The sequence below is a fragment of the Oryctolagus cuniculus genome, chromosome 20 (genome assembly GCF_051225735.1).
Source record: "Oryctolagus cuniculus isolate XC-2025 breed Fujian yellow rabbit chromosome 20, ASM5122573v1, whole genome shotgun sequence".
NCBI classification, from domain to species: domain Eukaryota; kingdom Metazoa; phylum Chordata; class Mammalia; order Lagomorpha; family Leporidae; genus Oryctolagus; species Oryctolagus cuniculus.
The window spans coordinates 1,165,389-1,192,431 of NC_142886.1; the positions used below are offsets into that span (position 1 = coordinate 1,165,389).

The 27,043-nt window shown below is 46.4% G+C and overlaps 1 protein-coding gene and 1 long non-coding RNA gene across 2 annotated transcripts; one reads left to right on the plus strand and one right to left on the minus strand.

The window, feature by feature from the left end:
• Positions 1-2,815: 2,815 nt before the first annotated feature.
• Positions 2,816-10,266, minus strand: LOC149120008 (uncharacterized). The gene is made up of 4 exons (XR_016226682.1): positions 8,910-10,266; positions 6,633-7,837; positions 5,735-6,151; positions 2,816-4,241 (listed from the first exon to the last, which is right to left on the minus strand). It is a non-coding gene; the product is annotated as an uncharacterized LOC149120008 (long non-coding RNA).
• Positions 10,267-11,346: 1,080 nt separating this feature from the next.
• On the plus strand, positions 11,347-16,617 carry LOC103351040 (uncharacterized). Its single transcript, XM_089322805.1, is given in 2 exon segments — positions 11,347-11,916; positions 12,034-16,617. Coding segments are annotated over 2 exon segments (5,154 nt in total).
• The last annotated feature ends 10,426 nt before the right edge of the window (positions 16,618-27,043 follow it).

Sequence of the window (27,043 nt, forward strand, 5' to 3'; positions counted from 1 at the left end):
TTACAGGTAGCTGATAACTGAATTTCTTAATTTCAATAGATGGTTGCTATGGAATTTTGACTTATATGGATAAGTTCAGAGAACTTAAAACATTTTTACTAAGGAAGGCAATAGAAAAGTTGGTGATAATTGAGGAATGTGGAATTCTAAGAAGTTTTCTTTTAAAAATAAATCAATTACAATATGTTTTTACAGTGCTTTAAGTAGATCTGGTAGAGAAGGCTGTGTTTATTCTATATACTTTTGTTTGCATGTGTAGGCAGTACAAATCTTGAAACATTTTATAAATTTACTGTGACAAAATATATGTATGCTAGCAAAATTGAGATTTTAAAATGTGAATATTGTTTAGTGCCCTTGTGTATATTCTTGAAGAACAGTGGTTTTCTTACTTGATATCTATTGAATTCTTTACTTAGTGGAGTTTTAAAAGTATGTCATTGTAAAAATTAAAAGGAAAATTAAGAAAACAAGGAAGAGTAAAGATGGGAGCAAGGGTGAGAGAGAGGGTTGGTGGGACGTATTACTATGCTCCTAAATCTGTACATATGAAATGCATGGAATTTGTTCACCTTATGTAAATAAAAAAATTAAAAAAGAATTATATTTAGAACTTCAATTGCTTTAGAGTTCATGGTTAGATGTGATTCTTTATTAAATGGCTCAGAAATAGAATTACTTTCATTTTTTAAATTTGGAAGGCATAAAGACAAAGAGATAGGAATGTAATGAAAGAGCTAAACTCTTCATGTCCACTCCATGAATGCCTAAACACTTGGGGTTAGGTCTGCAGAAAAGGCACTCAATCAAGGTCTCCTAGGTGGGTAGCAAGAGCAGTTATCTGTCTCCCAGGGCCTGGATTATCCAGAAGCTTGAGTCAGGTTCTAGAGCCAGAAATGAAACCCAGGGACTCTGACATGCGATGCAGGCATCTTAACTGCTAGGTTACATACCTGCTCCACAAATGAAATATTCTAGCACAACTGAACATTGAAATGCTGAACTGAAAGTTGACCTATCATAAATTTATGTGATAATAAACAGAAACACTAAGGACATTCTGAATATAATTTAGCCATTTCTTTCCCTCCCTAGGACTCCTGGAAAAGGATGACATGAGGCAGCTGTGGGAATCTCTTAGGTGTAGACACTTGAGAATTAACTTTTTTTTTTATTATTGTAAAGACAATACTGGGTTATGCTGCAAATTTGGGCTTTAGGTTTTGTAATTCACTTTCATGAAATTAATTTTATTTTCCATTTAGAGTTCTGATGGTTTCTTGTAGTAATAATCATTACTTTTTATGCAGAAGTGTAAGTTTACCTACTTAGAGCTTTGAATGTAGCAAATTATCCAAAAGAGATAGCTGCTGTTGAGAGCAGTGCATTTCTAGTAATAATGTCTATTACTGGAAGAGTGTCTCTAGAATAGTTGCCACAGACTTGGTGTTCTTTTCCTTTTGAGAATTACCCTAACAGTTGCCTTGGAAACCCCAGGAGGCCAATGAAGTGATCCTAACCACCCCCAAACTTAGAGAAAGCAAATGAGGACATTGATTTCATCCTGGAAGGTCTTTACTTGTGGTGAAGAAAGGAGCAGAACTCATCATACACTTTGGTTATTAACATCTGTTTTGTTTAGATAATTCTGATTTCACAAGCTGGGAATTTGTACAACTGTTGTGTGTGCATGTATATTTTGTTGCATCAAAGTAGCTGCTATATGTTATTCAGATTTGATTTTTTTATATTCTTAGTTATACTGTAAGATTTGTGTCTAGTAAAATCTAATTCTTGCCTCACGTCCATTAGGGATTGTCTTTTAATAAAGAAATAATAATTTTAATTACTGTTTTCTGAAGGGCAACTTCATATGTATTTAAATTTCATAGTAGCTCTGCAAAGTAGGTGTTTTATCTCTGCAGATAAGGAGACAGATGCTGAGGGGCAAGATAATTGGCTCAAAGTCTTGTGACAGACTAACATGTTGCAGGACCTGTATTGGAACCAAGACTGGTTAGTTAAGCACATGTTGTCTCCACTACTCAAACCTGAATTACACACTTCTCCATATTTCTTTTTATTGCGCCTTTTCTTCACTCGAGTTTGGCTTACCTGTCTCTCTGGTCCATCCAGCTACAGAAGCTGGGGATGTTGAAGTAGGGCCTGGGTATAGGCTTCAGTGCTGCTGACCAGGGTAGAGGCCAGCTGATGAATGGTGATGGCTACAGTTCAGCTAGGGGGGAAGTATGGCATCTGTTTGATGGCTGACATTACCAAGAGGGCACCAGACCCTGGACAGATGCTTCATGAGGTGGAGAACATACTACAAGCATCATGTTGAAAAATGTGTTTCTCTTCTTGTCTCATGGGAGTCAGCCTAACTGGATTCTTTAGCTGTCTTTTCTTCCTGGGGCATCTCAGTTTCTTGGAAGCTTGATTCTGAATTTTGGAAAGCAAGAACTTTTGGTGTGGACCCTCACTCTTTCAGCAGGGGTTGGCTTTTGCTGGTTCAGAGCTTGCACTCTTGTCCAAACTCTTTTCTTCCTTAAACTGCCAGCTGCCTCCATGAAAAAAGGAAAAAATAGCAGCACCCTAGGTTCATTTTCTTATTCATTCCATGATGCTATGTTATCTCTTTGTCCTAATGTAGTAAGTAGCTGATCTAATAATCTAATAAATTTTAATTGGCTAACACAAATGTGTTAGAGGAAGACCTGACCCCCCCCCTTTTTTTAATAGGGAGCTCTATGCTGTCTGTCTTGATCCAACTCCTTGGTGACTGTTAGGGTCCAAAAAAAAACCCACCGCCCAAGGAACGACTCCAAGAGACTTTTTCTCTCATGCAACCAGCAAAGGGTTAAATTTATTGATCCAACATGTTGGGGACCTCTGAAAATACAAGGACAGAGGAGCTGTGAGGAACTACAGCATAGGGTTTATAAAGGCAAAAACCACAAAATCGGGAGGGGGGAGAGAATACACGGTTGCTAAGCAGTTGCTAAAATCTTACAATCAGCAATTATGATTTTAAGACACAGACAAATCACATCTTCATTATTAGCCCAGGTAACCCAGGTGCAACCTTTCTACTTTTAAGCTTGAGCAATCATGCTAGGGGGTTTTTGTGCATTGCCAAGGGTGATGTAGTGCATTGCTATTGTCCAACTATTTGAGATCATAGTTTCAGACCAGAGTCTCACGGTGGGGGGGTGCTTTCCCAGAATGGAGTCTCAAGTGCTCCAAAATGGAGTCCCTACTGTCAAGGTGCTACTTCACTGTTTTATTTTTACAGCTGCACCAGGAAGGTTTACATATACAATTTTAACTCTTCATTACCCACTCCTTGTTGTGAGGATCTCTAATCTTAGAGATTATTCATTTTTGTCTTTTTTAATGTGACATATTATTGTCTTATGACCATGAGTTTAACATTTTTAACTTGTTCCCTCACGAAGGTGATGAGTCTATTTAACACACAAGGTCCTATGGTTACAATTAGGAGTAGGACAATTAAGGGTCCTGCTAGGGCTGGCAGTAGGGTAGTAAGCCATGGGGACCAGCCAAACCATGACTTAAACCATCCCTGTTGAGTTTCCCTGTCCCGTTGCCATTTTTCCAGTCATTTTCTGAGTTTGGCCATGGAGTTTTTAACCACCCTGGTTCAGTTGGCATAATAATAACATTTTTTCTTTAGGGCCACGCATAATCCCCCCCCCCATGAAAATGAGATTCAACCCCCACCTGTTCTGTAATACTGAAATGCAGATACTGGGCTGCATCTGGGAGATTGTGGAAGATTTGTCATGCAGAAGGGGCGGGGATCTCCACCTGGCAGGTTATCAGGTAGAAGGGGGCAGGGCAGGATGCAAAGGCCAGGCTGCTCGTGAAACATTGTCAGGATGACTGAGATGCAGATGCATATGTTGGACACATTAGGCCTTTATGTCACACACACATAAGCTCATAACTGACTTTCTGCCTAATATTTTTCCTCAAGAGGTAATACCCAAAATTCTTCTTTGGAATTATGGATGGAGTTCCGTTTTCTGTAACTTCTTCGAAGCTGGCATGTGGGCGTCGAGGGGGATTTGGGTATTTCCTCTTGCTACCTGTCTTATGGTGTGCAACAGTGGCCTTGGAAAGACCGTGCTGCTCGGTCCAGAGGGCTGCTCAGGTCGTCCAGTAGAATGGGCTGGAAGTCTTGCCTGATGACCATTTGGAGTTCAACAGCTTTTAGTCTGTTAGAGACAAAATGAACAAGGGCATTAAAAACACACTGTGCAAAGAGAAGCATCAAGATTGCAGAAGTTAGTGGGCCAAGGAGAGGAAATAGCCAGGATTTCCGTGACCAGATGTCAGGCCAGAAATCCCAGCCCTGCTTGGCCTGGTCCTGGAGCTGTTTGGCTTTTTCCAGGAAAAGTACAAATTTGGGTTTGTGCCTGTCTAGTCTGATTGACCCAGAGACAATATATATATATATATTTTGGATATTTAGTAGCCAGTTTTGCTAGGAAGTTAAGCCAATGTACAAGACTAGAGTCTCAGGCTGGGAAAAAGACAAACTAATGAATTATTTACATTTAACCATTTATATTATGGATTATTGTGCACCCCCCTCAAGAGATAGGCCCTTTAAGTCCTCAGTGAGGACCTGTCCAAATAGGTATAGGGCTATCTGAGTTAGCTGTTACTGAAAGCCCTGTTTTTAGGAACTGGCAGGGAGGGCTTTCTAAGCTTAATGTAATTGGATAGACTTTTAAGGCCTGGCTGGGTGTGTGAGGCCCAGACCTATCCATGGGGTGCTGGAAGAGAATTGAAAGAGATGCAAATCTCCTTTAAGGGAGGCACCCTGTTGACTTGCATTACATGGCTGGACTAGGAGGAGAGCTGAATAGGAGGCGGATAGAAATAGGCAACTTGTGTTTCACTGACCCTAGGCCATCCCCTCAATAGCAGTGGCTGGAGCTGGAAGCTGGGCAGAGGCTGGGCAGAGCCAAAGGCTTTTTAGCTCGGGGCCACAGGGTCTATGGTTCTGAACCAGGAGTCCTTTGACACCCAGGGCAGTTCCGTGTTCAGTGACTGTGCTCTTGGCAGAGCTGACAGAAGGCATTTGCTGTCACAACAGCTGCTTGCCCAATGCCCTGGCTCCTCATATTAGCAACAGGTGCCGTTTGGGGTGCACTGGCCTTGCTGGGTCTCCTTGATGGTAATCACCATGTAAAGCAGCCATTGATTGGTCTGTTGCCTATCCTTTGCTGCTAGCTTGCTCCTCGTTTTCCTAGTCTCTAATAAAGTAGACCAAGGAGGCAGCCTCCATGATGTCAGTCAAGAGGGTGCTCAACCCAACCCTGATTTTTGGAGATTTTTTTTAATATCAGGGTGAGCTAGAAAAACTATGGCCATGGGCAAATTCTGACACTTAGTATTTTTCTGCAAGTTAAGACCGTGCCCATGAGAAGAACTATGACCTTTTAGGTAAGATCAACTGTGGTGACCTGTTTGTATACTTTGAGGTTGTCAGTGTAACTTTTTATCTATTTTTTTAGTTTGGTTTAAAAGGGGAGTTCTGCCCATTTACTGCGTACACCGAAAAATTGATCTAGTTGTCACATTATTTTATAGTTTAACCTTTTTTTTTTTGTTATGTTGTTTGGGGCCCTATACTGTGGTCAGGCATTATTACAGAAAAGGTCAGTCACCCCTTACATAAGGTCTGGGGATCAAACCGTACATCACAGTGGAGAGTCCTGCAGAACAGTAGTAACTTCCCTTCTGGAAGAGAAAAGAGGAGAAGTGAGGCAGCGAGTCGGGTCTCTAGCCTGACTTTTTGGGCTTTTAGATTTAACCAGTGTTTACTGCGTAGCCTGACTTAGAGGAGAAATTGTGGCAGAGGTCTCTGCCATCCTTTGGCTTCCGGGTATTTACTGTGTAGCCTGTGGACACTAGAGCTTTCTTGGGTTTCTGGAACCCAGTTTTCTAGCATCTACCACATAACCATAACTTAACAGAGACAATAGAGTACACAATGGATTAAAATGAATTTTATGTCTCTTGTTGTCAATAAACCAGAAATAAAAAAAAAAACCTTGTATATAAGAGTTTACATAATTTAGGATTATTTAACAGAGTCAAAAAGAGCTTACAGGACCTAATGTCGCTCCCCGTCTTCGTGGAGGAACGACACAGGACCCTGCGCTGTTCTTTCGTCTGCTCGGCCCTCCCCGGGTTTGCTGCTGGTTCTTCCCGGGTTGGCTACTATCCCTTCCACCTCCGTGGAAGGGCAGTTCCCCCTGGCCACATTCCCCACTTCCGCAGGGGAGCGGCACACCGCCGGCCGGCTTTCTGGGGGGCTGCACGGGTTCCCTTAGATGTTCCCCATAGATGTTCCCGATGCATGCCGTCTCTCTCCTCCTTTATAGTCCTCCTCCGCCAATCCCAACTCGGCTGCCCACACGCCGAGTACGCTGCTCTCCTTCAATCAGGAACAGGTCCTGCAGCTTGTCAAGTTGGTGAGAGGCAGCTGGGTAGAAGCTGTTGCCTCCTCTCCCAGCGCCATATTGTGGGAGAGCAGATGCATAGAATAAGTCTTAATTCCAGTAACTCAGTCCAGTCCGGATTGCTCCCCACACCTAACTCTAGAAATGGCAGAGTAACCGATTAAGCAGACACTGTTAAAACAGACATTACAGTTTTTGCAAAAACAGATTCCAAGATTTATGATTTAGACCATTTTTAGATATTTACTAACATTAGTACACATTTAAAAAAAAAAACCCATTGTTATAACAGAAGATCAGACTTTAACTTTAGGTCAGTGTAATTTTGGCATTAGCACTCAACTCTGTAAACAATATTTTAAAATTGTAAACATTTTAAAACTTTTTATGACTTGTTTACACCTTTTGAAACTTTATACCCGTAGTTACTTTTACATAGCCTTGAATTGTCATGTATGGACAACCTATGAGAATACATGTTAACAAACTCAAACAGTTTTTTTTTTTATTGAATTTGAGATGTTAAAAGTATATATATTTTTCCAAGTTTTACTTAGCACTGATGCCCAGATGACTTAAGACACTGAGTTATTAATGAATACCACACCATTATCTGAAATAAAAGTTAAAATTACATTTTTAGGTTTTTAAGTAACATGAGGATAACACATCCTGGACAGCAAACACTAGTGCATGTTTACAACTTTGAAAAGATCTTCCTCATTAAGAGAAACAAGTTTAAAGCATATTAAAGACATGTAAAACTGAGCAAGCAAGCCACTGAGCAAACTGAAGGGTGTTTGCATTACCTCAATTTTCTGAACCAATCTGCATTGGCTTACTTTAGTTAACAACATAAAGGCTTGTATACACAAAATTTATTCTTATTTTTATAAGACCATTTTAGCTGGAAAGTAAAAACATAAATACAGTATAGGTCTGACACCATTTATAACATTTTAATATATTTTATATAATTTGAATTGACCCAAGCAGCTGCTACTTTAACAAATTTAGAGTCTCATTCTTTGAGAGTTCCAGGGATCCGGCTGGAAGCCCAAAGTTGGAAGACTCGGTTTAGAATTTAAGCTGTCAGAGAGTCAAACCATTTAGCCAAAATTAGTACATTTCTGATCAGTTGGGTAATCACTCAGACATTAAAAACAGATAAACAATGTAAACAACTTTGCATTGTAGTTTTCCCAATTAAGACTCTAATGGCAATAGAAAAACGCAAAACCTTCAAGACAGGTGAACTCTCTCAGATGAGTCAGGGACAGCAGCACAGAAAAGAGCTGATTATCAGCATATGAACCCATTGTTTAGGTTTTTATTAGCTGCAAAGAGAAAAACCCATCAGGTTGGTAAGGGTTAATGGCTTAAAGTTCTGGCTCCCTTAGGTAAGGCCAGCAGTAGTATTGAATTGGAAATTCCTCCAGGAGAGGAGAAAAAAAAAAGCAGCCCTGGGGGTGGGGGCTCTGCCTAGAGATATTTGGCTATGCTTGCCTGGGTGTGGCAGGCCACACGGACTAGAATAGAGTGCAGAGAAAGGCTGTGTTCCCCCATTTACAGGGAAGACTGCACACACCAGGGCCTGGCAGGACTAACCGTGGGGTTGGGTAGGTGCGCCGTTTTACCAAGAGTGTTGGGAACCTCCTATAATTTAACCAAGCCAGATCAATTAGGACTACTGCAGACACTCAATTACAACAGATAGTTAACTTTAGCTCTTTTCCAGATTTAGTTCTCAGGCAATCAAAGCTTAGCAACAATAATAGTTTACAAAAACTTTAAGACACACCAGAGCTACCATAAGCTGCAAAGATGGAAAACTTTCTACCAGGTTGGAAAGGGTTAACAGGTAACAGCTTTTCCCTAGGTGGAGAGACTTGTGGAATTTCCCTCTCCCTTTCTCCTGGCTAGTGGTATAGGAATGGAGATGAGGAGAGCAAAAGAGTGGGGGAGGGAGCCCCTGGGAGGAGGAGGAATGCAGAAAGCAATGAAGCTCCTCAGTCTGGGGGCTGAGTGGGGTTTGAAATCTCCTATCGCTCAAGGTTACCCACTACCTAGTTGTCTGAGTTTACCTGAAGGTCCAATATTAGCCTCGACCGAAGCTAAGCCCTGCTCGTGTAGCAGTAGGCAGCGTGACCAGGCGTCCCTCCGAGAGAGAGACCTGGTCCTCGGGTCGCAGTCCAGCCACCGGGAAGCCAAAGCAAGCTCAGGGGGTCTCCAGGCTCTCAGCCAACTGCCCTTCCTAATTTCCCTCCCATTCCTTACAATCCCTCTGGAGTTTCGGCCGTAGCTAAGCCGTGGCCGGGGGGACTCCGCGTTCTCAGAGAGCTGTGGGGTACCGGACACTCAACGGTCACTTCCACAGATCCGGTCCTGCTTGAGGGAAGGAATACTGACCTTCGATGTCTTCTTAAAATCCCGGTCCGGGTGCCCATGATGGCCAAGCTGGAGAACGGCCTCTTTCACTCGGCTAATGAGTGGTAAATGGAATGAGCCCTCCGGGGGCCAATCCACTCTGAGAGCAGGTCATTTAGAGGCACAGAAAGACTGCCACTTCACCTTTTTGACTGACAAAGAAAGGTTATGCGCCTAGTGGCTTACCTCAGACCAATGATTCAAAGTTAGAGACAAAGGTGTAGACACAGTCTGGCCCATGTCAGCAAACAACACAATGTACACAAACAGACAAACAGCATAGAGAAGCAGCACACAATGATCACACAAAGTGTCTACCAAATGGGAGCCCTCCGTGGCATCCCATACAAATGCTAAATGGCAAGAGAATACAATCAACAAACAACAAGGCAGCCAACAAAGCACCTTAACAAATACAAAAGACTAACTAGCAGTACAAACAAAACAGTACAAACAAAAACAGTACAAACAAAACGTGAGTCTCTGCAGTCTATTTCCCTACTGCAGGCAACCCACCAAACAGGAAACACTGGGCATCCCCAGTTATCCCTTTCTCCTGGGGCATCCCCCGGGATGTGGTCTGTGGCTCTGGAGCACATCTGCCTGCAACAGTCGGGTGGAGCTCTCGCTCGAGCCCGACAACCACGCTGCCGATTACAAATAACAAACCTTACCAAACAACAAATCAAATTGTACATGTTTAATCAAAACAATAGGCGCCGTACTCACCCTGAGAGATATCGTTGGAGGTGTCCACAGGCAGCAGTCAGGTCTCCGTGGGACCTCCAAATGTTAGGGTCCAAAAAAAACCCACCGCCCAAGGAACGACTCCAAGAGACTTTTTCTCTCATGCAACCAGCAAAGGGTTAAATTTATTGATCTAACATGTTGGGGACCTCTGAAAATACAAGGACAGAGGAGCTGTGAGGAACTACAGCATAGGGTTTATAAAGGCAAAAACCACAAAATCGGGAGGGGGGAGAGAATACACGGTTGCTAAGCGGTTGCTAAAATCTTACAATCAGCAATTATGATTTTAAGACACAGACAAATCACATCTTCATTATTAGCCCAGGTAACCCAGGTGCAACCTTTCTACTTTTAAGCTTGAGCAATCATGCTAGGGGGTTTTTGTGTGTTGACAAGGGTGATGCAGTGCACTGCTATTGTCCAACTATTTGAGATCATAGTTTCAGACCAGAGTCTCACGGTGGGGGGGTGCTTTCCCAGAATGGAGTCTCAAGTGCTCCAAAATGGAGTCCCTACTGTCAAGGTGCTACTTCACTCTGTTTTATTTTTACAGCTGCACCAGGAAGGTTTAAACCTGTAAGCTTAAGCTTAACTTTTTACACCCATACATATACAATTTTAACTCTTCAGTGATCTTAGCCATGAGAATTTTAATCTACAGGCTCTGGGTGAAGGGAGCGGCCATGAGCCACCATAAAAGTGGCCTTGATAAAATAGAAAAACAGGAACTGAGACAAACAGTTCCAGAAACAGTCATGGGGGAGTAAACTGGTTCACAGAGAAAGCAGTTAGATACTACTCAGAGGTACGGGCGACAGAACATCCTGTTATGTACATAAGCCCCCTCCCCTGTGCTTGCTCTAGCTTAACAAAGAAAACCGCAAGGAACATAAGGCACATAGCAGCCCGCTTCTCTTCCTCAAACAACCCCCTCCATCATAACCTTTTGACCTAGTACTTTTCCACTGACATTACTTCCCTACCACTTCCAAACTGCCATATTAGGTCAATTGCTGAGAACTATCCAATGAACTTATGCCACCCTATAGTATGTTAATCTTGTGGTTTTGCCCTTTAAAAACTGTGTGAGATGACTGTTCAGGGCTCCTCTCTTTCTCGCTGCTTGTGGCAGCAGAGGGCCCATTTGTGCAAAAGAAATAAAACTGCCTCTTGCTTTTTGCATCGCCTGGTCTGGAGTCTGTGTTTCTGGGGTCATCACAAAAGGGCACCACTTTTGGGGTCCTTCATTGGGGGCTCAGCCGGGATTTGGGAGACCCCAGACTTCCACACTCCATCGGCCTGACGGAGGTAAGTTTGCTTACTTGTATATTATTGTAATTGTGGTTTGTACTGTTTGTCCTTGTCTGCCAGGGCGACGTGGAATCCGTCCTGGGGCGCCTGTGCAGGCTCAGTAGTGGACCAGTGGGGGAGACAGACGTGTCCTGAGACCCCTGGTCCCACCCTGGAGGACACTCCAGCGGTGGTCTGGGAAGAGGGGAAAGAGAGCATTTCCCTTCTTCCAGGGGAGAGTCTGGCCAGACGGCCACTCCCATCTGAAATTTTAGTTTTGGTTTTGTCTCAGTCTGTTGCCGCGCGGCTTGTGATTTGTGTTCTGTGTGTCGCTGTTTTTGTCGTTCTTTATTTCTTACTGTCTCCCCCATCTGTCATCATGGGGCAACAATTAACAACACCTTTAAGCCTGACTCTAGGACACTGGAAGGAGGTTCGAGAGATCGCCCGCAGTTTGTCGATGGAAGTCCACAAAAAGGAGTGGGTGGCGCTTTGCACCTCCGAATGGCCCACTTTCGATGTCGGGTGGCCGAAGGACAGAACCTTTAATCTTGACTTAATTTTGCAGGTTAAAGACCAAGTCTGCCGTAAGGGTGGAGGGGGACGTCCAGAACAAGTACCATATGTCGCGGTGAGGGAAGACTTGACCTGGAAGCCCCCGCTTTGGGTTAAGCCTTTCCTCGCACACGGAGACACCAAGGACCGCCAGCAGAAAGATAAGGAGGAAGTTGATGGGGGTCCCAGGCCTCCCCCACTTCCCTCCTCAACTCCCCTAATCCCCGCTCCAGCAGAGACCCCAGTGCAAGGTCCCCCGCCAACCTCCGATCTCTATCCCCTAAAAGAACTCCAACCACTGAAAACCGTATGTCCACCCGTCCTTTCAGGTGGACAGGAGGACCTCCTCCTTTTGGATCCCCCACCGCCTTACAACCATCCAGCATTGAGGGAGGTGCCTCCCTCTGCCCTGTCCCCGGACTCTACAGTCCAAGAATCAGGGGGACCACAACCCACTTCCCTATGAGACCCCTCACTGCCAAATACCCGCCTGCGTCTTCGCCAAGAGCAGAGGGAAGGGGGTGAATATTGGGCATCCCAGGCATTCCCATTGCATTCGGTGGGGGGGAAGCTTCAGTACTGGCCATTCTCCGCGTCAGATCTCTACAAATGGAAAACCCACAACCCCCCATTTTTGCAGGACCCTCAGGCCCTCACGGGCCTGATTGAGTCAATTCTGTTAACCCACCAACCCACTTGGGATGACTGTCAGCAGCTTTTACAGGCCCTCCTGACCACAGAAGAGCAGCAGCGGGTTTTCACAGAAGCCCGCAAAAATGTGCCGGGGGATGACGGCCACCCCACTCAGCTACCTAATGAGATTGATGAGGTGTTCCCACTGACTCAACCAAATTGGGACTTCAATACGGCAGCGGGTAGGGAGCGACTCCGTCTCTATCGCCAGGTTCTCCTGACAGGTCTGCAGGGGGCAGGAAGACGCCCCACCAATTTGGCCAAGGTACGTGCAATTGTGCAGGGTAGTGAGGAAACTCCAGCAGGATTTTTAGAAAGGTTAATGGAAGGATACAGAATGTATACTCCCTTTGACCCACAGGCCCCTGACCGACAGGCCGACGTAATCATGTCCTTCATTGGACAATCGGCCCCGGACATCTGCACAAGGCTACAGAGGCTGGAGGGGTTGCAGGGATATACACTGCCGGACCTAGTCAAGGAGGCAGAAAAGATTTTCAATAAAAGAGAGACAAAGGAGGAAAGAGAAGAGAGGTTACGCAGAGAACAGGAATGTAGAGAAGATCAGAGAGATAAAAAGAAAAACAAGGACTTAGTTAAGGCCCTGGCCACCGTAGTTGCAGGGCCAAAGACAAGACAAGACAAGGGCAGGCAAGATAGGGACCAGGGAGACAAATGGAGACCGAGAGTGGAAAAAGACCAGTGCGCCTACTGTAAAGAAAGAGGACATTGGGCCAGGGACTGTCCAAACAAGGAACGGCCAAGACCCCAGCAGAGAACTGCTCCGGTCCTGTCATTGGAAGACGACGAATAGGTAGGCCAGGGCCAGGAGCCTCCCCTTGAGCCCCGGGTAACCCTGATAGTGGGAGGCCGACCAGTCACCTTTCTGGTCAACACAGGAGCCCAGCATTCAGTTCTTACCACAGCTGAGGGCCCTTTCAGTTCCAAGACATCATGGGTCCAGGGGGCCACAGGAGGAAAACTGTATAAATGGACTACTGAGCGTAAGGTCGACCTGGCAACAGGGCGGGTCACGCATTCGTTCCTACTGGTACCGGACTGCCCATACCCCCTGCTGGGAAGGGATCTGCTCTCAAAGGTTGGGGCCCAGATCCATTTCCAAGACAAGGGAGCCACAGTAGTCGGCCCCGCAGGTCAACCCCTCCATGTGTTGACCCATCGGCTGGAAGACGAACACCGCCTTCATGAGTGCCCCCTACCAGCTCAGCCCCAAGTAGCATCTGAATGGCTTACTAAATTCCCCCAGTCTTGGGCGGAGACAGGAGGAGTAGGGCTTGCTGTCAGACAGCCCCCGGTGATAGTAAACCTGAAGCCCACGGCCACTCCCGTATCTATCCGCCAATACCCTATGGCTGTGGAGGCAAAGGTCGGAATTCGGCCACACATACAGAGACTAATAAAACTGGGCATATTGAGACCTTGTCAGTCACCTTGGAATACCCCTTTGTTACCAGTCAAAAAGCCTGGCTCCAATGATTACAGGCCAGTGCAAGACCTACGGGAAGTAAACCGTAGGGCTGAGGACATTCACCCTACGGTCCCTAACCCATACAACCTGCTGAGCACCCTGCCCCTGACCCGAACTTGGTATACAGTGCTTGACTTGAAAGATGCCTTCTTTTGCCTAAGACTGATTCCCCAGAGTCAACCTCTCTTTGCCTTCAAGTGGAAAGACCCGGAAACTGGGTTTTCGGGACAACTAACGTGGACCAGACTTCCCCAAGGGTTCAAGAACTCTCCTACACTGTTTGATGAAGCCTTACACCAGGACTTGGCAGATTTCCGGGTAAGCCACCCAGAGTTGACTCTCCTACAATACGTGGATGACCTGTTGTTAGCTGCAGAGACTGAACAGGGTTGCACTAAAGGTACGGAGGCCCTACTCCATAGGCTGGGAGAGTTAGGATACAGGGCCTCCGCGAAGAAGGCCCAACTTTGCACCCAACGCGTGACCTACCTAGGCTACGTATTGGAGGGGGGACGGAGGTGGTTGACTGAGGAACGTAAGAAGGCCGTAGCACTCATCCCGCCACCTAGAAATGCTCGCCACCTCAGGGAGTTCTTGGGCAGCGCCGGCTTCTGCCACCTCTGGATACCGGGTTTTGCAGAAATGGCAGCGTCCCTGTACCCCCTAACCAGGACGAATTCCCCGTTCATCTGGGGAAGGGAACAACAATTAGCTTTTGACAGAATAAAATGAGCCCTCTTGGAGGCCCCCGCATTAAGCCTCCCAGACCCCGCTAAGCCCTTTACCCTCTATGTGGATGAAAAGGGGGGAATGGCAAAGGGTGTCTTAACTCAGAATTTGGGGCCCTGGAAAAGACCTGTGGCGTACTTTTCAAAGAAACTGGACAGTGTTGCCTCGGGGTGGCCCCCTTGCCTCTGCATGATTGCGGCTGTGGCCGTCTTGGTGAAAGACTTGGACAAATTGACTCTGGGGCAACCACTCACCATAGTGGCACCCCATGCCATCGAGGCCGTCATCCGCCAACCGCCAGACAGATGGCTCTCGAACGCCAGGATCACCCACTACCAGGCCATGTTGCTCAACCCTGAACGGATCCGGTATGGGACTGCTGCCTCGCTCAACCCGGCCACCCTGCTTCCTGAGCCGGGGTCTGAATCACAAGTCGACCACGACTGCCACCAAGTGTTAGCCGAAGTGCACGGGACCCGAGAGGACCTGACCGATCTACCCCTGTCAAACACAGTCACCTGGTATATGGACGGGAGCAGCTTCTTGCACCAAGGTGAGAGAAAGGCAGGGGCAGCAGTGGTGGACGGGGAAACTGTCATATGGGCCTCTGCTCTGCCCCTAGGGACTTCGGCACAGAAGGCTGAACTTGTGGCCCTCACCCAAGCGCTTCGTGCCGCTAAGAATCGGAGGGTAAACATTTATACTGACAGCCGTTACGCCTTTGCCACTGCGCATATACATGGGGAAATATATCGGAGGAGAGGGTTGCTAACCTCAGGGGGCAAGGATATCAAAAATAAGCAGGAGATCCTAGATCTCCTACAAGCCCTCCACCTTCCAAAGAAAGTGAGCATCATCCACTGCCTAGGTCATCAGAAAGGAGATGACCCAGTGGCCAAGGGAAATAGAGTGGCGGATGAAGTAGCTAAAACAAGGGCCCTGGACAGCGTCACTCTAGTAACGCAGTCATCAGAAACCACAAATAACCCTGGGTGGTTATATTCGGAGGAAGATGTGACAGCCATCCAAAGACTGGGAGGCGCGTACAATAACCAGCGTAAGGTCTGGGAGATCCAGGGGAAAACAGTACTGCCAAGAAAGGAAGCCAAGGACCTCATAAAAGATCTTCATAGATGGACCCACTTGGGGCATAAAAAGTTAAAGGCCCTACTGGACAGAGAGGAACTAACCTACCTCATAATAGAACTGGACTCATTAGCAAAACAAGCAACAGAATCCTGTGTTCCTTGTGCAAAAGTAAATCCAAAGGGTATTAAAGTACCAGAGGGGGCAAGGATGCGAGGGGCATGCCCGGGAACAAACTGGGAGGTGGACTTCACCGAGATCCATCCCAGTAGGTATGGAATTAAGTATCTCCTAGTATTTGTAGACACTTTTTCCGGCTGGACAGAGGCTTTTCCGGTGAAAAAGGAGACAGCACAGGTGGTGGTCAAGAAAATCTTGGAAGAAATCTTTCCGCGGTTTGGCCTGCCTAAGGTACTGGGATCCGACAATGGGCCAGCCTTTGTCTCCCGGGTAAGTCAGTTGGTGGCCAAGGTACTGGGGATTGATTGGAAATTACCTTGTGCTTATAGACCCCAGAGTTCAGGACAGGTAGAGTGCATGAATAGAACAATTAAGGAGACCTTAACCAAATTAATGATGGAGACTGGCACTAGAGACTGGGTCGAGTTATTACCGATGGCCCTATTCTGGGCCCGCAACACTCCCTCCGCGTTCGGGTTAACTCCGTATGAGATATTGTACGGGGGTCCTCCCCCAATAGCTGACTTATTGGGACCCAGCATTGACTCTTATGCCACTTCCCCCAGTCTGCAGACCTGACTGAGAGCTTTGCAGCTGATTCAAAAGCACATGTGGAAACCTCTAGTGGCAGTGTACCAATCCAAGTGCCCTACAGTGCCACACCCTTTCCAGATTGGAGATTCAGTGTACGTCCGCAGACATCAGTCCAGGACCCTCGAGCCACGTTGGAAGGGACCCTACACGGTGCTGCTGATGACACCCACTGCAGTGAAAGTCGACAGGATTGCTGCTTGGGTTCACGCTTCTCACGTCAAGAGGGCACCGCCGGAGGGAGGAGGCCCTGCGGACGACTCAGCCAAATGGACACTCCAACGCACTCAAAACCCTCTCAAGATAAGACTTTCAAAAGCTGCATAATGTTTGCAATTATTTACCCGTTGCTCGTATTGCTTATGATTCACCCTAGCCTCACCCTATCCAGCTCGTCCTTCCCTAACCCCCATGGGCCACAAAAGCTCACTTGGGAGGTGATCTCTCCTTTGGGTAGCGTGGCCTGGTCGACCAGCGACACTCAGGTACCAGGAACGTGGTGGCCTTCTCTCCACCCAGATGTATGCCAGATAGTCCTGGGACTAGATTCCTGGGATCTACCCGATCAGGAAGATATCCCCCACAACCCCTCACCTCCGTTAGACTTCATTCATCCCCCGGGATCCTACCCCGTAGCAACGGGATGTAGAACCCCAACTCGGAGATGCCAACTCCGCCAACCAGAATTTTATGTGTGCCCCAGGGATGGTAGAAGAAAGGATCAGATCTACCGGTGTGGGGGGCCGGAGCTCCTATACTGTAAGGCTTGGGGGTGCGAAACTACAGGGGAGGCATACTGGAAGCCTTCCTCTTCTTGGGATTGTATTACTGTGAAGCGTAATACCACTGTTGCCCACTCGGGCTCCTATCTAGCCAACAGTGCCTGCCAGAACACCCCCTGTGGAAGCTCCCCTACATGCAATCCCCTCAATATTACCTTTACCACTTCAGGAAAGCAATACACAACGCTGTCCAGTTGGATGAAAGGAAGAATCTGGGGTTTGCGCTATTATGCTACTAATAACAATTTTGGGTTTTGGTTCAAAATTAGACTAAAAGTCACCTCACCCGGCCCCCTACCGGTAGGGCCCAACAGGGCCCTGGCCCCTGCCAACCGACCGCCCCGGCCTGAGATGACTAAGCAGCCGACTCCTAAGGGAACAGGCCCACCAGCGCCGACCTCTGAGAGGACAGGCCCACCGGTTCCCCTCGCAGGCCTACCTGCAGGAGAGAGAGCGATGTTGCTAATACGAGGCACCTTTTCGGCATTGAATCGGTCTCACCCTAACCTAACCGACCCCTGCTGGTTATGCTGCCCGCAAGCCCACCCTCCTATGAGGGAGTAGCTGTCGTTGGAACCTTCAATACCTCCTCGTCCCACCAGCAGTGCCCTTCCATTAAACCCTTGATAACTTTGGTGGAGGTCTCAGGGAAGGGATCCTGTGTTGGGGACCCACCCTCAGCCTACCGGTGCCTCTGCAACACCACTGCCAACTCCTCCCTGGTGGACTGGAACTCATACCTGGTGCCACCTCCCGGAACCTGGTGGGTGTGCTCTCATGGCCTCACTCCCTGTGTGTCCACCGCTGTCCTTAACGGGACCGGGTACTTCTGTGTCCTGGTAGCAGTCGTCCTGAAGGTGATTTACCACCCAGAGAACACACTCGAGGAGCGGTACAGCAACGCTATAACCAGGTTCCATAGGGAACCGGTCTCTGTGACCCTAGCGGTGCTACTGAGCTTTGGGGTAGCGGCCACTGGGCTGGGCATGGGGACAGCCGCCCTAACCCAAGGAAACAGTAGGTTGGCAATCCTCCAACAGGCGGTGGACGGAGATATAATGGAGATAGAACAGAACCTCCAACGACTACAAGAGTCCCTCACCTCCCTCTCAGAGGTAGTACTCCAAAATCACAGGGGCTTGGACCTGTTGTTTCTAAAAGAAGGAAGGTTATGTGCTGCCCTCAAAGAAGAATGCTGCTTCTACATAGACCACTCTGGGGTAGTAAAAGATTCTTTAGCCAAACTAAGAGAGTGGCTGGAAAAGAGACGACAAGAAAGGGAACAGACTCAGAGCTGGTTTGAGGGATGGTATAACAGGTCACCCTGGTTGACAACCTTGCTCTCCACCATAGCGGGCCCCCTTATTATCTTAATCCTAATTCTGACCTTCGGGCCATGCATTATAAACCAATTACTCCAGTTTGTTAGGGACAGGCTGTCCACCGTGCAGGCATTAGTCCTCACGCAGCAGTACCAAGCCCTGGCCACCAGTGACTGTATTGAAACCCCTCACCAACAGCTTTAACAGTAACAGGCACACAATTTTAGGATTAAAATTAGTTCAAAGAGAAAATGGGGGAATGAAGGGAGCGGCCGTGAGCCGCCATAAAAGTGGCCTTGATAAAATAGAAAAACAGGAACTGAGACAAACAGTTCCAGAAACAGTCATGGGGGAGTAAACTGGTTCACAGAGAAAGCAGTTAGATACTACTCAGAGGTACGGGCGACAGAACATCCTGTTATGTACATAAGCCCCCTCCCCTGTGCTTGCTCTAGCTTAACAAAGAAAACCGCAAGGAACATAAGGCACGTAGCAGCCCGCTTCTCTTCCTCAAACAACCCCCTCCATCGTACCCTTTTGACCTAGTACTTTTCCACTGACATTACTTCCCTACCACTTCCAAACTGCCATATTAGGTCAATTGCTGAGAACTATCCAATGAACTTACGCCACCCTATAGTATGTTAATCTTGTGGTTTTGCCCTTTAAAAACTGTGTGAGATGACTGTTCAGGGCTCCTCTCTTTCTCGCTGCTTGTGGCAGCAGAGGGCCCATTTGTGCAAAAGAAATAAAACTGCCTCTTGCTTTTTGCATCGCCTGGTCTGGAGTCTGTGTTTCTGGGGTCGTCACAAAAGGGCACCACTTTTTGGGTCCTTCACTGGGAAGACACAAAACCCATGAACTGTGGGATTGCTCTTGTCATTTTTTTAGTGCCTTTTTGTTGATGGATGTAACAGTGACCATTGAATGACAGAGTGGCTGTTTTTGGAGGTAGAAGCACACAAGTGTCCAAAAACCAGCATCTAAACAGATGAAGTGACTTGCTCTTCACATTAGTTGGCAGATGCATTCTTTTTCAGAGAGTGAAGATGATACAGAATCCAAGTTGGAGAGGGCAGTTTGTAGGGAGGGAGGTGTGGTCAGGAAAATGAACTAAGGGTGAAGCCTTTCTAACAGTGTTCTCACAAGCATGCATCCAATAAAAGCAATTTGAAAGATGAAATTTAGCCATTCCTTAGCATTATATATGACAGTGTCATTCACCCTGTTATCATAAATGACTATGATTTTTCAGGGTGCTGTATAATAGTTGTTTATACTCTAGGGAAAATGAGAAGACTTGGTATATGTACTTTAGAAAATAAAATATTGGCAATCTATCACAGATTATCATTTTTATTATAAAATTTTAAAATTTAAAAGCCATGTTTCTTTCCACCATGACTATTATGGACATGCATTGGTTGTTCAATAAGTATTTGTTGAATCCAATAATAAACAATGAACAGATGAGTAAAAGCATATTGATGGGCCGGCGCCGTGGCTCACTAGGCTAATCCTCCACCTTGCGGTGCTGGCACACCGGGTTCTAGTCCTGGTCAGGGCACTGGATTCTGTCCCGATTGCCCCTCTTCCAGGCCAGCTCTTTGCCATGGCCAGGGAGTGCAGTGGAGGATGGCCCAAGTACTTGGGCCCAGCACCCCATGGGATACTAGGATAAGTACCTGGTTCCTGCCATCGGATCAGCGCAGTGTGCCGGCTGCAGCTCCCGGCCATGGCAGCCATAGAAGGGTGAACCAACGACAAAGGAAGACCTTTCTCTTTGTCTCTCTCCCTCTCTCACTGTCCACTCTGCCTGTCAAAAAAAAATTAATTAATTAAAAAAATTAAAAAAAAAAACAAAAAGTTAAAAAAAAGCATGTTGATGAATTTCTTGAGAAAAAAATAAATCAAGGATTGGATTAAGATGGAGCAATAGAGGGGGCTTACTGTTGTGGAAGATAGTATGAAAAAAGTGGAGAGAGTACAGTCTCAAGGAAGAGTTAGGGAAGAAATGGCAGAGGAAACTCCACACAAATTAAAGGGACACTGTGGACCATGTGCAGGGTGTGGACATGCACAACTCAGAAACCCAGCAGCCAACAACCTCAGCAGCAGCTCAGGAAGTGAGACCAGACTGGAGCAACCCAAGCCACTGGTGATAAAGTTGCAGAAAGATCCTGGTGGGAATCCAGCTAGGAGCCCTAGGTAGGACAGTGTACCTGCCATGTTTCTGTCTCCCTGACCACCCTGAAACTGGCATTCTGTAACAAGCTGATAGAGAGCAGGCATCATTTTGGACATATGTAATAGATGCACCAGTGTCTGCACACCCAGCAAACAGCAGAGCAGAGAAACTTGAATTTGGTGGGGAGAACTGATGCGGGGCTGGGTGCTCATGACTGTTGGGAGGCTTGTGTGCTGGGACTGTGAGAACACTGATGCTGTGTGGGAGGGCTCAGGGTGTGGCTGGGACTTTGGGCAGTCACTGGGAAGTTGCATGTACTCAGGGCTCACTGATTACCTGGTGAGGATCACTGCATATCGGTCTCCCACAAATGTGCCAGGGGTCAGAATATGTGTGGAATCCACTGCTGCTTTCCCAGGAGCATTACTATAACTGGTTTGGAAGTATAGCAGCCAGAATTCAAATCAGCACTCATATAGAATTCCAGTATTGTAGGAGATGGCTCAACCCATTATTAAACAACAGCTCCCTCTCCTGTCTTCTGTGGTGAACTATTTCTAACATGCTTACTATTTTAGAATTAAGCGTTGTTTTGTTGGCATCTTACGTATTGCACTATAAAATTTAATTTATCAGGTACATTTTTCCTTTTTCTTTTTTTAAAAATGATTTATTTATTTACTTGAAAATCAGAGTTACACAGAGCGAGAAGGAGAGGCAGAGAGAGATAGGTCTTCCAACTGCTAATTCACTCCCCAGTTGGCTGCAATGGCCAGAACTGTGCCTATCCAAAGCCAGGAGCCAAGCATTTCCTCCGGATCTCCCATGAGGGTGCAGGGGCCCAAGGATTTGGGCCATCTACTACTGTTTTCCCAGGCTATAGCAGAGAGCTGAATCAGAAGTTGGGTAACTGGTACTCAAACCGGTGCACATATGGGATGCTGGTACTCTAGGCAGAAGCTTTACCCACTATGCCACAGAGCTGGTCTCAGTATATTTTTCAAGGATTTTGTTTTGCTTTGACTTTCATTCTTTAAACAGTGTTTTGAAAAGAAGTTTTTGAGGCCATGCTATGGCATAGTGGGTAAAGCTGCTGCCTGCAGTGCTAGCATTCCATATGGGTATGACTTTGAGTCCTGGCTGCTCCACTTGTGATCAAGCTCACTGTTATAGCCAGGGAAAGCAGCAGAAGATGGCCCAAGTGCTTGGGTTCCTGCACCCACATGGGAAATCCAGAAGAATCTATTGGTTCCTGACTTCAGATCAGCCCAGCTCTGGTCATTGTGGCCATCTGGGGAGTGAACCAGCAGATGGATCCTCTCTCTCTCTCTCTCTCTCTCTGAGTCTGCCACTCTGTAATTCTGCCTTTCAAATAAATAAATAAGTCTTGAAGAAAAGAAGTTTTAGACTTTGATTAAGTGTAAATTATCCCTGTACTCAATTATAGATTTTAATTTTTTCTTGTATCTAGGAAATCTTTGCCTAACTTAAAGTGAAAAAAATTTCTTCTATGATTTCTTTTTCTGGAAGTATTGTAGTTTTCAGTACTACAGTTAGATCTGTGGCATATTTTCTTTTTAATTTTATAAATAGAAGCTATTTTATTGGAAATTAGTATCTCATTGTGCTAACACCATGTGTTAAAAAGGCTATACTTTCTCCCCTGCACTGTGATAGTGCCTCTGTAGAAAACCTGTTCACTGCTTGTGTTTGGATCTTCTATGGAACCTCTTTTGTGTTCCATTCATCTGTCTGGCTTTCTGTATGACAACACCACACTTTAGATTAGTATAAATTTATAACACTTAAAAATCATCCCTTTGATTTTATTATTTTTTCAGAGTTATTTTGGCTATCCTAGATTTTTTGCATTTTTGTATGCACTTATATCAGCTTGTTACTTTAAAAATAACCAGGTTGCTAAATGAAAGATCTCTGTGAGTGAGATCCCAGCAGAAAGAATGGGCCATCAAAGGAGATATCTTTCTCTGAAGGGAGGAGAGAACATCCACTTTGATTAAGGCCTTATCTAAATAAGGTTGGAATTTGTGAACTCAGGAGGCTTCCATAGCCCCAGCAGATCAATTTAAGAGCCTTGGGTGATTACTGACATAAATAAGACTGTCAATTGTTAAATCAACAATGGGAATCACTGTGCACCTGCTTCCCATGTAGGATCTCTGTCCTCAATGTGTTGTACTATGTGAATTAATGGTAAAACTACTACTCAGGCTGGCGCCGTGGCTCACTGGGCTGATCCTCTGCCTGTGGCACCAGCACACTGGGTTTTAGTCCCAGTTGTGGTGCCGGTTCTGTCCCAGTTGCTCATCTTCCAGTCCAGCTTTCTGCTGTGGCCTGGGAAGGCAGTGGAGGATGCCCAAGTGCTTGGGCCCTGCACCTGCATGGGAGACCAGGAGGAAGCACCTGGCTTCTGGCTTTGGATCGGAGCAGTACACTGGCCGTAGTGGTCATTTGGAGGGTGAACCAATGGAAGGAAGTCCTTTCTCTCTCTCTTTCTCACTGTCTAACTGTCTAAATCTGCCTGTCCAAAAAAAAATTAGGCAGACTTTATCTTTTCTTTTTAAAGATTTTATTTATTTATTTGACAGGTAGAGTTACAGAGAGAGAAAAAGTGAGACAGAAAGATCTTCCATCTGCTAGTCACTCCCCAAATGGCCAGAGCTGGGCCAATCCAAAGCCAGGAGCTTCTTCTGGGTCTCCCACATGGGTGCAGGGACCCAAGGACTTGGGCCATCTTCCACTGCTTTCCCAGGCCAAAGGAGAGAGCTGGATGAGAAGTGCAGCAGCAGGGACTCAAACTGCAGCCCATATGGGATTATGGCACTGTAGGCAGAGGCTTAAGCCACTACACCACAGTGCCAGGTCCCAGACTTTATCTCGAAACTTAACTCTACTCTGACTGAAGTTATCCCATCTCACAGATATTCATCTGCATGTTCAGGCTGTTGAAACAGGATATGGTATTAAATGCTAATGGCCCACATGATTTGTGAGCTCATTTCCTTTAGCAATAAAAGTTTTGTATGATATGTTATACCCAGTTTGATTGTCTCCAAAGACCACCAAGGATCCTATACTGTTGTAAAACACACGAGAGTTTTATTGCAGGTCTGGGCTTGGGTGCTCAACTATCATTGATGTCACGGGTCTGGTTGAAAGTCCCAACTTCAGTTAATGGGGTTTTTATAGGGTTTCCAGAGACAATCTATACATTCTAGCACCATTCAGCAAATCATCTCATTCCACGGGAAATTCAAAGAACATCTCATAAAATTGATTAGTGCATCCAGCAGCATGAATGGACCTAGTAAAGGTGGTGGGATGGCTTTTGGGGTTGATGCCTTTTAAAATGATTGGCTAAGGTATAGGGTCTGAGCCACTAGGGTGTACGTGCCAAACTGCAGGGTCTCAGGATGTTATCAATTACCTTAAGTGCCTGAAAAGACACCTGAAACTTTAGGTATCTCCCTGCTATCTGCCGATTGGCTGTTGCTAGGTGGAGTTTATTGCAAGGGGAGTTCATTTATTTATTTTTTCTTTCATGAGCTTTAGGGTTCAGGGCTCGGTCAGGCCCAAGTTACAAGATGGAGGCCTATTCTAAAATAGCTGCACCTTGATCCAGGCTCAGGTCTCTCAGAGATACAACACAGTTTACTCGTACATTCACCTATTGAAAAATATCCTGTTTCAAAATTTAGTTTGATTTTTATATTATTGCTCGTGTGGAAATTTGATTTCTTCAGTCATTGCAGTTGGATAATGTTTGCATTATGGATTAGTCCAGATGTATTCTTCCTCTTAGTCTTTTGAAAAGTGTGTAGAATTACATTGGTTTCTCCCACTATTTCTCCAGTTTTATTGACTTCTTCATACTGTCACAATGAAATTGATTATGAAAACAGGCTGGTGTTCAGACATTGGGACAGACAAGTGCTTTTGGGTGCTTGGCTCAGGGGCAGTGGTGTGCCTTCTTTATGTTGACACTATCCTTGCTGACAGAGGCCATGCCACACACTGAGTAGTGCTGTGGGGCCTGCTTGGCCATGTCTGAATTTAATTCTAGGCAGCCAAGGGATGAGCCAAGTTTTGCATGGGCTAAGGCCTCACAGCTAGCATGATTCACGTAATAACCAGTCTTGAGGCCGGCGCCGCGGCTCACTAGGCTAATCCTCCGCCTAGCGGCGCTGGCACACCGGGTTCTAGTCCCGGTCGGGGCGCCGGATTCTGTCCCGGTTGCCCCTCTTCCAGGCCAGCCCTCTGCTGTGGCCAGGGAGTGCAGTGGAGGATGGCCCAGGTGCTTGGGCCCTGCACCCCATGGGAGACCAGGAAAAGCACCTGGCTCCTGGCTCCTGCCATCGGATCGGTGTGGTGCGCCGGCCGCAGCGCGCCGGCCGCGGCGGCCATTGGAGGGTGAACCAACGGCAAAGGAAGACCTTTCTCTCTCTCTCTCTCTCTCTCACTGTCCACTCTGCCTGTCAAAAAAAAAAAAAAAAAAACAACCAGTCTTGAAGTGAGCAATCCTCTGCCTGCAACAGGAAGTCCACCAGAGGCACACTCACTGTCCTCTGTGAGACATAGGGAACCGTGGCCACACTGCTATGGGTCCTTGCCCCTTGTAGAGACTCCAGCTCCAGGCTCCACCTCTGTCACTGTGGGACTGTCCTTGTTCTCTGCAGTGATGCTGGCAACCCAGTTTCCTGTAACAGAGAATAGGGAGCCATGCTGGGGTCATGCTGAGGTCAAGGTGGTCAAAGTCAGAGGGGCCTCTGGGTCCATGCAGGAGGTGCTGCAGATCCTCAGGCTATGTTTTACTGATTTTCAAGTGCAAATGAGCTATGGCCTGACCAGAGTCACTCTATTTTGTCCCTGATTGTCCTCTATTTGTATCTAACCAGTCCCACAACTGCTAGCTACTCAAAAACTAATCTTGTGAGAGGTTATCTGTAAGTTTATTGACATTAAGTACTGGGAAACTGGTTAATGCCCCTGAGATAGGCATAATGTTGCTTGCTCTAGCTCCTGTAACAAATGCTTGGCTTTGTAATTAACTTCAACAAGATATGCTTTTGGCCTTTAGAAGCTTACCCTTGAGTTCTATCAGGGCAGTATGATTTGGAGAGCATATGCCCCTGTGCAGCCACAGGCTTTTAGAAATAAAAGACTCCATAATTTGGCCCTGAGACTTCAGCACTTATTAATATTTCTGAAATTAATAATCTGTGTGGGCTCTTGCCATGAATTCAGAGACAAATTCTGAATACTGGTTCAAATAGACCAGATGATAAGCTGAGTTTTTAAGCTTTTATTCAGTGAGAGAAACACATAGGAGAGTGAGGGCTCTATCTAAAGGAGAAAGGAAAGTCTGAAAATTAAGTAGGGGCCATACCAAGCAGGGAGCAATCCAAGAGCTGTGGACTTGTCCTGTGAGGCCCACACCATTGGGGAGAGTGAGGCAATGGTGTTCTTCCACTGGAAGCACCGGGGACAGGCTTCAGTGAACATATCCACCTTTATTAATGACCACGTATACTTTTAAAGGGCAGGCAGAAGGGGTGTAACTAATTCAGGGCAACCCTAACTCTATAGGATAGAACCAACACTGGCGCACCAATATGCATCTCCAATTAGCTTGACGGTCTCATGGTAAGGGTAGCTTTTCAGGTGGGCCTGGACCACCCCCAGCAACAGTTTACCTAATTGGCAGAAGGTGGGGGTGGGGGGAAATGTGCCTGAGGCTCCCACCTCCCACCATCAGTCCGGCTAGCCACATGGGCTAGGCAGAAAGTCTCACAGGATCACCCACATCTCCCCCCTTTGTTTTAGGGAAAGCGTGACTCTGCTTAGTGTGGCATGGCAACAAGCCACAACCCACAATAAACCTTGAATTAAATTGAAGAACACCTAGCATGGGGATTAAGGGCAGGGAGGAAAAGAAGGGCAAAGGGAAAAAGGCCAGGCCCACCATGTTTCAGGCCTTTGTAATTGGCAGGCGGTGCACAGGTATGGGAAAGGAGGGGCATGAGATCACACGGGGGCTGGGGACAGTGTGATGAAGGCGTAGCCTTCCAGTTCTCAAGTCTAATGATATATGACTGCCTGCATCATCCCCCTTCAGAGACTCCATTCCCTTAATCCTAGGGATGTTGAAGGGTGTAGAATCATCACATCTTCTATAGCTGCTTCCTGTTTATGAGGGATGTAGTGCAGGCCCTGCCTGTCCTGGGTCTGGAAGTCTCTGCCTATCTCATCTAACAAATTCTCTTTGTGAGCTGGAGCAATCTTGGTCACCACCAATGTCTGTGTCCCCTGCATGGTCAGTGACTCCCAGAAGTTGTTGAGTTCTGCAACATATAAGTTTGTTAATTAGTATGAGCAAAAGTGGAACATGACCAATTGTAAGTGGAGTGCCCCTTTAAGATGAAAAGACCACATCCTACAGA